This window comes from Astatotilapia calliptera, chromosome 13, assembly GCF_900246225.1.
Source record: "Astatotilapia calliptera chromosome 13, fAstCal1.2, whole genome shotgun sequence".
In the NCBI taxonomy this organism is placed as follows: Eukaryota; Metazoa; Chordata; class Actinopteri; order Cichliformes; family Cichlidae; genus Astatotilapia; species Astatotilapia calliptera.
The window spans coordinates 2,159,025-2,169,097 of NC_039314.1; the positions used below are offsets into that span (position 1 = coordinate 2,159,025).

Below are 10,073 nucleotides of genomic sequence, written 5' to 3' on the forward strand. Positions count from 1 at the left end.
AGCGCAGTGGCAGAAGAAAAGGCTACAGGATGTATAGAGGCATGCTAATTAATAAGCTGAATGTCTATTGAGGGCTTTCTGAAGGCAGCTGTCAGTCACACTGTGAGGCACACACATACCTTACTGCAGTAAGGACACTCTCCAAAAACAATGTTGAAGCTCTGCCTGCTGGAGTGCAGCGCTCGCAGCCACTGAAGGCAAAAGAGAAAAGATCAAATCAATACCTTGAATCTGATGTGTGGCTCATAACAGCACTTTCAATATACACTCTGTACAGCTATGTTTAAGATTATCCAGCACCCTTGAAGCATTGAAGGGCTCTTTTTTTTAAGTCGATTAGAGTCCTGCGATTTGTTTCTGAGCTTCAACGATATCTGGCCGTGCAGCATGTCACCGAGGACAGAGTCCAAACAGAGTCATCTGTGCTCATTTCCTGTGTGTCGTAAGGCTGCGCTAGTCCAGTTCTACCTTTGATCATATCTGACTGTCACTCACCTTGAGCAGCCCACCTGTTGAAACACTAAAACACTGATGGCTAATGAACACAAATCGTTTGTGCCTGATGAAATTAAATGCTGTTTAGAAACACTGTTTACAATATGTATGTCCTCAAAGGGGAATCTGTATTCATGTGCATGTTTACTGTACCTGCAGCTCACTGAAGGCAACAGGATAAGGCTTTGTATTATGACTGAGTGAAAATGGCAACTGTAATGCGCAAAACTTTGTTCATTTAAGCAAATAAATGAAATAGATGTTTATAACTGTGTCCACTACTCAGGAGGAACCCTTACAGTGTTTGAGGAGGGAGCACTGTAAACTCAAGTCAAAAATGGAGAATTGTGTCCCAGAGGCATGCTGGTGGTCCTGAGGGACTTGAGAAGAAGTGGGATTTTTTTAAATTATTATAACCAGATCAGTTTTTTGGTCATGTTGTAGCTTTGAAGTAGTCCGGGGTAAATCTTAAACTTTCTGAGATGATAATATGGGTGATGTGACAGTCTAGTTGTTGGGCACATGTCATATGAACCCATACATCCTAAGCAGTGAGTTCATGCTCAGTTTTTTACCCACATACAGCCACACATGCTTTTTCAAAAAGTCATAATTATACAGTGTGGTGGTTTCCACGCTCATCTAACAAACAAACAAATCCTTTTGCATCAGGAAGACCATCAGGTCCAACCTACTTGCTGTGGTGAGCCTTTGAATAGGGAAACAACCCAAAGTAGCTTCCATGAATATATCCATTGCTCAAAGAAAGGAAAAAAAAAAAAAAAGACTTGATAATTTTGGTTTCCACTGACCGCTGTTATGTCATTTTATTCTTGAGAAATCACATACTGTATGACAGCAAAGATTATTCAACTTGAATATTTCTATATCAAGATATGTCAGCTATATATAAAAAACATTTCCGTAATAAGTCATATCACTGTGGCTTGACATCTGGGCTGTTGTCATGTCAGACATCTTTATTAGAGATGGCACGATACCACTTTATGTCCCATACCGATATGAATCCGATAGTGTTTTTTTAATCAATAAAACAGTTTTTTTTTTTAATATCTTGCTGCTTTTTGTATAAGTTCATACTCAAGTAAAAAAACACAAACACTAAAGCTATTCTGTTATACCTGTATGCAAAAAATACACTGCACTCAAAATATTTTATAGTTCAGCAACACTGATCAGTCTAAAAAACTTAAACCTGCTCCATCCTCCCTATTCTGGTATTTTAAAGAGTAAGCAACCTAACTAGTGGGGTTCTAAAACTCCCAGCAAAAAAAAAAAAAAAAAAAAAAAATGGGGAACCACCCCCCCCCACCCTCCACCTCATGATGCTTAATCGACGTAATCAACTTTAATTTGATGCAGTGTGAAAAAAATGCACAGAAATCAATTATTTTTCAAGAGTAATTAAATACATACAACATCTTTCTTCAACAAAATTGCAGACTGCACAGATCATACCTTCCCAAAGGAAAAAGTACTATAGCTTACTGGGGTATATTAGACTTAACAGTTACTATATACAGTAATGGACTTCTATACATTTTACATCAGATTAAAACTTTGGGTGTAAGATTCGGATAATTATTTATTAAAAGCAACACATTTTAAATGAGAATAAGAAAGAAAAGTATGTTTCTGTGCCCCCTTTTCCCTGTTCATGCCCTATCGGCCCCCCTGGCTGAACTTTGCTAGATCCGCCCCTGCACAGTTACCAGCCGTCAGCTGTAGAAAAGGATCCTGGTGTAGAAAGTGATATTAAATCAATTCTAACAACAGATTATCAAGCTTAAACGTGCTGCTGTTGTTCAGCCGCTGGTTTCCTCTTTCTGGCGCGAAGTGGGCGATAAACAAACAAAGAGACAGACTCGCGACAGAAAAGCCGATCAGCTGATCATTGATCAGTTTGATGATTGAAATAGCAGCAGGAGAGGGCGAGGCAGTCGCTCCATATATCTGTTGTTAAGCTTAACGTGGGAATGCTTGCTCCGACGTGCTACGGTAGTGAGCCGAGTTATGCCATGTCGCAAGTTTTTTGAGGTGCTTTTTTGGTATTTAATGGATCGGATTACATTTTTTTATTTCCCTCCAATATCCGATCCAGTAATTTACGTCAGTATCAGACAGATACGTAATATCGGATCGGTCCATCTGTAATCTTTATATACATAGTCTATATTCTCCTTAAAAAAAAATTTCTGTTTAACTTCCAGGACATTGATCTGGTCATCTGAGTAGCAGAGGGCAGACAGGGCTGTAGAAGGCCCTTAACTCATCAGCAGGACTGGTATCTGCTTGCATGCCACAAATACAGAAACAGACTTCATGAGGGTCATCTTACAGCTGACGTCCTCCAGTGGGCCCTGTGCCCCAGTGGAGCCCAATTCTGGTATTCTATGACATTTGCATTTGCCATAGAATACCAGAATCGGCAGTTGCACCATTAGTGTGGACCTGCTACAAAATGGACTACCTTGCTGTATTAATTTTTTGTTCACTGTGATTTTCAGGATGCCTCCGAATTCAGCCTTCTGTAGGTTAATAATTTGCATTTCCATCAAATGATATTGCATCCTTTTGTTCCTAAAACATAACACATGTATACATATCCACTGAAGTCCGACGTGTTTCAAAAGCTTTCGGTTTTGTGTTGCCTACAACATTATTGAATCCTTCATATTAACTTGCATCAAACGTGTCAAATAGTTCATACACACATATTTCATTGAGACTTACTGAGTTAATATCCAGTTTTAATGTAAGGCCAATGATGAGCCATTATATGCAGCTTGCATTTTTTTCCCTCTCATCTGTTATAAAAAGCTGATGTGAACACATCTGTCTGATCTCATTGTTCAATCTAAAAATGGAAGAAACCCTGCTGTAAACCTCAAATTGTGTGTGTGTGTGTGTGTGTGTGTGTGTGTGTGTGTGTGTGTGTGTGTGTGTGTGTGTGTGTGTGTGTGTGTGTTCATACCTCATAGAGACAAGTCTGGTGGAAGGGCTGCCCACAGCGAGGGTCATTACACACCTGATCAGGGATGGCAGCTTCAAGTCGATATGAATAGCAGATGCCACACTCAAGGTTGAAACTCTACACGGACAGAGAGCAGTGAATGTGCATGTGCAGCATGCTTGTTGGCACAAACTGTCCTCACACACACTAAAGCACACACACTCCACACGTCACCCCGTAACTCCTTTCTCCCTGCTCATCGTTGCATTTTGGTGTAATGAGTAACTCCTGTTTTCTTTGGGGGTTTTTCCTGCAGCTATCCATTAAAAGAGACGATGTCAGAGGAAAGAAAAAAAAAACAAAAATCAACATCTGGTCAACTCAACTTTTTTGCACTCCTCTGAATGTTAATGAAGCGGAGGCATTAATCACCGCGGCGACAGTGGATAAACAGGACACCCTTTCAACCCATCCGGAGAGAGGGGAGGGGAGAAAAACGAGGGCTTAAAAAAAAAAAAAAAAAAAGAGAGAGAGACAAATGGTTTTTCGTGATTAAAGCGGTTTGATAGTGCAGAGAATTCTGCCATCTTTGTTATTCTAATGATCTTATCTGTAAACAACCCAATTAAAGGAGAACCGGAGCCCACCTCTAAGAAAAACAAAACACACAAAGAAAAATGCGGAAAGAAACGGGAAAATAAGCAGCAGTGTATGTCCGCCCCCTTAGAACTCTGAGCTCAAACAGGAGAATGTATGCAGAGATGTAAACACACACACACACACACACACACACAGATGAAGGGACACGTTTGAAATGGAAAATGGGGCAACTATGTGACATACAGATTTTTCGTGGGTGGCAGGTGATGGGAATTCGATCTCCAAAACATCCTGGAGGTTGTGCAAGACGCTGGAGTCCGGGTTCCTGCCAGCAGACCACAGACAGCTCCTTCACACACTAATTAACCACATGCAAATGAGCCTGCAAAGACACTGGGGGATGATTAGGAGACTTTCACTACTGCTATATAAAATGTAAGAAAAAAAAATAGCAGGAACATTTGAGCTGCCTCAGACTGTACAGTGGTGGAGGGGAATTTACTGAGATGTGTGTCATGCAGGGAGGCAAATGTTAAAACCTGGGGTGAAATTTAAATCTGTACCCAGCTTCATTTGGAAATGACTTTTTTCCCTTCTTCCCCTGAGTGTTAATCAAATGGTTCTCTGCTCTCTGTGCAGGGATCCACTTAGACACTGATAATGCTCCTGGATGTAAAGATAAAAAGAATTGGAGTTTGAATGGCAGATATGCTCACAAATAATAAAGAAAAGACCAAAACCAACAATTAAAACACGGATGACACTTTGTTATGGACACGGTGGAAAAGCTGCAAACACCACAGATGAGTTGTTCTTGTGTTTTACCCTTTCGTAGTACACATGCTTGTATAAAACATGGGCACATGGTGACAGTGGGAAGAAAAAACTCCCTTTTAGCAAGAAGAACTGGGGGGAGTGAGACAGGACAAAAATGTTGGCAAAACGAAGTAGGTGGGTCCTGAGATAACCTTTTCTCAGCTTTGAGGTGACTGAAGTGACTGCCAGTGACAGCACAGGATACCGGGGACCGACATGACCTGGTAGGAAATCAGGAACCAGAGCCTGGAAGGTGGGAAAAGTGGTCGGTCCATTGAGGCAGTAGTGAAAGACACCTTATGGGCAATTTTCTCATCTGGGAGTTTCACAGAATGCAGTTTTGTCACATATTCACGCTGGAACAACTACTCCATGGTGTCTGCAGCTGTGTGTCTACTTCCACAACAGACAAGAGGGCCTAAGTTCAAATACATAATCTAATATTTTTGTAGACGAGGCCTCAGGCCTGTGTGCTGTTTGGTGAAGGGCAGGTACCATTCAGGGAGTTCCTCTGAGCTTTTAATCTAAAAACAGCTCACTGCTCTGAGAGTGGCTCAAAATGCTCTCTGTGCAGGTCAAAGATAATGAGCCAAAGGATGCTAAATCTAAGACAGATAGATAGATGGTGCAGACGTGGATGAGAATGCTCTGCAGGTCCAGAATGTGCTCTTCATTCACAGCGGTTTTTGATAGGAACCACAACACTTGCTTATTATTTATAGTTAAATAATAAGTAAGTGTTGTGCAAGTATTGATGGGTTTGCTTTTTTCCATTTGATTTGTTGACAGTAATGCAAAAATCATATCATAGTACATCACATTATAATGTGATGTACTATGACATCCACCATATTCTTCAGAAAGTGTGTGACATTCAGAGCTCAATTTCTGCTCAAAGAGATTCTGCTGAATTAGCATGTGAAAGCTCAGTGACTGAGAAAACCTTACCACAAGTGCATGTTAGCGTTTAGCTTATTCCTCAGCGGAGTCACCACTGAAACAAAACACAAGAAATCATGTGGAATTGGATGGAAATCAGAATAGTAATAACAGCCTTAAATTAGATCTGCAGTCACATTTCAAGCAGCTTCAGATACACTATCACTGTATATAAGGCCCTGGAAAATTAGACTTCCTTTAAAAAAAAAAAAAAAGCACTCTGCATACCCTCAAACAACATCTCTTATTGGACAAAGGCCCAGATCAGCACAGACAGCGGCGTCACCGCTGTTAGATATGAACCATGGTTGCTTGTGCCGTTCCACAGGGGAGCTTTGTCTCCGTGCAGCGCTCATCACTCTCGCTGTTTGTTATTCCTACATGCAAAAAGCAATATTTCTATGCGACCCCCTGTATTTGAGGGTCGCTGCCTGCCTCCCGTCTTGGTGGCTGAAGTGTGCGTGTGTTTAATATCTTTTGAGTTGCATTGCTAGGCAACAGGCTAGGAGTCGCGTGACCTTGGGTTTACAGAAACAATGGCCGACAATTGACGGGGACTTAAATAGAAAACTGGAGCCCGAGCTCGCCTGCTGACTGGCTCCGGTGTTGCTGCGCTGGGAATGAAGATGTGCCACTCTGGAAGCAGATCCTCTGACACAACAACGCACAACAGTCAACACAACCAGAGATGTGTGGAGAGCAAAAAAAAAGTGCTATTTTCTTTCACAGCTCGTAGCTTCTCACCGATCTGATCTGAATAACGACAGAATTTAGACTTTATTGCCTCATCTGATCCTCAGCTGCTACGTTATTGTGTGAAGACAGGCAGGATGCACAGGCCTCAGGAAGATCCCATTTATGAAACTACTACTTTGTTTTTTAATTGAACTCATTTAAGTTAAGTTAAAGTCCAAGAAGCAATGCTTGGACGTGGGCGTCTTAGTGACTGTCACATGCATGTCACCTGATAACTGTGTATTTCCCATGCTGTATCATTGTCAGTTAGTTTTGGGGTTATAATACTGCAGATGAGCTCTTGCGCTGCCTGCAAACACACTTTGACTCCCAGGTCATACCCACCATGCTCTGCTCCTAGCAGGCAGCATTCTGGCAGCATCTTTGGGTGTCGGGGATCCACCTCTACTTTGATGGAGACGTTGTTTCCTGCACACATACACACAGATCCACTTATAAAGACCAGTGGGTAGTTAGGTGGTTGTAATATTTGGTTGTATTATGGTCTGTGAAGCGGCATCAAGATCTGCTGATGTGTGGAGCAGTACCAATGGCGATCCGCCTCGTGGTGTCTGAGTGACATGGTTTTTCCGGTTCCAGAATCCAGGTCTTGCTATCAATCTCATCCAGAACATCCCAGAACTCTGACAGGGACTCCAAAACCAGCAGGAACTGGCTGTGGAGCTGCTCCAGAGTGCTCTAATAAACCAGACCAGAAGAATTATACTGCTGTAAGAGCAGTTAGTTTGATACAACTAGCTTCTATTATCACAGGTCCCAGTCTGACCTGCTAACTATGAGCACTCCTTACTGCTTACATTTGATTATTAGCAACCAGGTGCTGATAATCAAATGCACTTAGGAAGTATGAGCACTGTAGAAGCAGAGGTTTTTGACAGTTTGCAGGTCTGAAGCATCCAGGTCATCCCAGCATAATTACAAATGCTGAGTAATTAAAAAAAACAAAACCCTGAAAAACAGCATTTGGACATTCATCTATCGCAGAGACGTAGAGTCAAATGTGAGCCCATCTGAGACCAAGGTGGAGATGTGTGACTGTAATGCAGAGCCCCATGTTTGGCAAAAACCTAACACAGCACGCAAGCACAGGCAGGAGGGGGATGATTTGGGTATTCTAGATAAGTATTCTAGAGTCAAATGTGAGGCCATCTGTCAGGCCGCTAAAGCTCGTGTCAAGAAACAAGACAATGATCCCAAGCACAGCAGCACATTTACAACAGAATGGCTGAAGAGAAAAGAAAAGAATCACGATGTTGCAACGGCCCAGTCAAAGTCCAGAGATGTCGTGGTGGGACCTTAAGAGATCTGTGTATAAATGAATGTCTGCAAACCTCAATGAGCTGAAGCAATGCTATGAAGAGGAGCAGGTCAACATTCCTCAACAATGATGTGAGACACTGACTCTGCCTTAGAAAATGATTTCTTTAGGTTATTGCTGCTAAAGTGGCTCTACAAGCTAATGGTGGAGTGGAGTTTTTCACATGGCTGGAGCACGGCTCGTGCATCATTCCTGTCCTAGTTTTTTTCTATCTTTATCATATCTGTAAGATTATAATGATTTATTAGTGAGCTTGAGATATATTAGTGGGGGTAAATAGGAACTAGCTGCCATTTCTAATACATGTTCAAAATAAAAATGAGTGGGACCGAGCTTAAATCAATCTCAGAAAAAAACATTTAAAATCTCCTAGGCAGTTCCAACAATTTTACAATATTCAGTTAAGATATAACCAGTTTAAGTATTCTGGTTATATCTGTAAGCAGGTACCTGTAAACAGTTAACACAGAGTTCTTATTGGACAAATTGTTTGGTTTTCAAAGTCAGTGACACAGGGCAGGTTTTTAATATGCCATTTCAAAAGGTTAATAATTACATATAATGTTTTTAATGCCAAAGCAAATGCACAGAAGACATTTGCTGCCATGTTTCATTTGAAAATTAAAGTGAACTCAAAGTGTAGACAGCAAATGGACAGTGAGTGAAGACTGTATAAACTTGAGGTGCACACACATGGTTACACACACACAGAAGAGAAAGGGAGGCTGATAGAGGTGTGGGAGAGCAATACAGATGGAATGAGAAGGAAAAAATTAGAGGAAAAAATGAACCAAAAATTATGGGTCATTGTGCCAGCACAGTGCACACAATTAAGCATCGTCCAGGTGCCGAGAGCCTCAGCAATTACAGCCCAATTAATGCCAGTGGTATGATTACGGTTACAGCTCAGGATAACTGCGCTAGACCCAGTTCAGAAGGAGAAAAAAAAGAAAGAAAAAAAAGGAAGAAGAGCTGGTAATTGAATTCCTGCTGCATCTGAGAAGAGAACACGCGTAAGAGTGGCAAACTGTAGGAAAGTATAAAAGAGAGTGAGTCTGAGCTGAGATTTGCTCTTTGGCCATCTCAATCAGTCCTCTTTATCTATTTATGACTGACCTCAATTTGACTCCTAAAAGCAGCCAGGTTGAAATTATTCACTTCTCTTTACTTGGATGCTGTTAAATTTTACTGTCTTTAACCCCCTTTTTACAATTTCTTTTATTTGTTCACTATTGTAATTTCTTTCACTCTGTAATTTTATAGAATTGCAAAAGGATGCCGTCAACGTGACATTTTACTGAGAATGGATGTGAGCATGTTGCCAGCATGAACATTTTCTTCTATGGAACAATGGACAAATTATTATTATTTTAAATCGCTCATTATATGTAATGTTATTTACATGTGATCTTCAGATTTTACAACTTCATAGATAAACAAAAGGAGTATGACCACTCACAGACGAGGCAAGCAAGTAAGATTGACTGTCCATCTAGAACAGGGGTGTCAAACTCAAATACACAGTGGGCCAAAATTCAAAATAAAAAAAATAAAAAAAATAAAAAAGATTTTTTTTTAGGGGTATTTTATATTTTAGGGGTGCAACAATACACAAAATTCACCGTTCGGTTCAGTTCGATACTTTGGTGTCACGGTTCGATATTTTTTCGATACAAAAAAAATGTTCATGCCTTTTCAATTTGTCATTTATTAAAATTATAAATATATATATTAACTCAAAAGTACAGTTTTTAAATGTAATGTTGCTGAAACAACAAAATAAAAAAAATTAAATAAATCTATCTGATGGAGAAATCACTCATCTTTGGAAAAGAGAGTTTATTACAGAGAAATGGCTCTTTCCAAAATAAAAGCTATACTATACGCTTCTTCTGGGCTATATTCCACAACATATTAAACAGATCAGGTCCCCATAAGGAGACTCATGTGCTTGTTTTTTTTTGTCTGCTTCCACTAGTCTTTGCACTAGGATGATGTCGGTGTAAATGTGCAGTGATACTCGTTGTGTTCCCAGTAGTGCTGTCAGCGCTAATCTCGTTAAAATGACATTAATGCCATAACGCAGCAAATCTCCGTTAACGAGTTACCGCGGATCGCCCCGTGCTTGGGGCTGGATGGCGTCAACATGTTAACAAGCTAACTGCGCTAACGCAC

General features: G+C 40.7%; 1 protein-coding gene across 1 annotated transcript in view; it reads right to left on the reverse strand.

The window, feature by feature from the left end:
* fancl (FA complementation group L) overlaps nucleotides 1-10,073 on the reverse strand; it is a 33,917-nt gene that overhangs the window by 327 nt on the left and 23,517 nt on the right. Inside the window, exons 8-13 of the mRNA XM_026190660.1 lie at nucleotides 7,108-7,258; nucleotides 6,905-6,988; nucleotides 5,834-5,879; nucleotides 4,313-4,394; nucleotides 3,491-3,607; nucleotides 120-191 (exon numbers count right to left, since the gene is read on the reverse strand). Coding sequence (XP_026046445.1) covers nucleotides 120-191; nucleotides 3,491-3,607; nucleotides 4,313-4,394; nucleotides 5,834-5,879; nucleotides 6,905-6,988; nucleotides 7,108-7,258 — 552 coding nt within the window. The remainder of the gene's footprint in view (nucleotides 1-119; nucleotides 192-3,490; nucleotides 3,608-4,312; nucleotides 4,395-5,833; nucleotides 5,880-6,904; nucleotides 6,989-7,107; nucleotides 7,259-10,073) is intronic.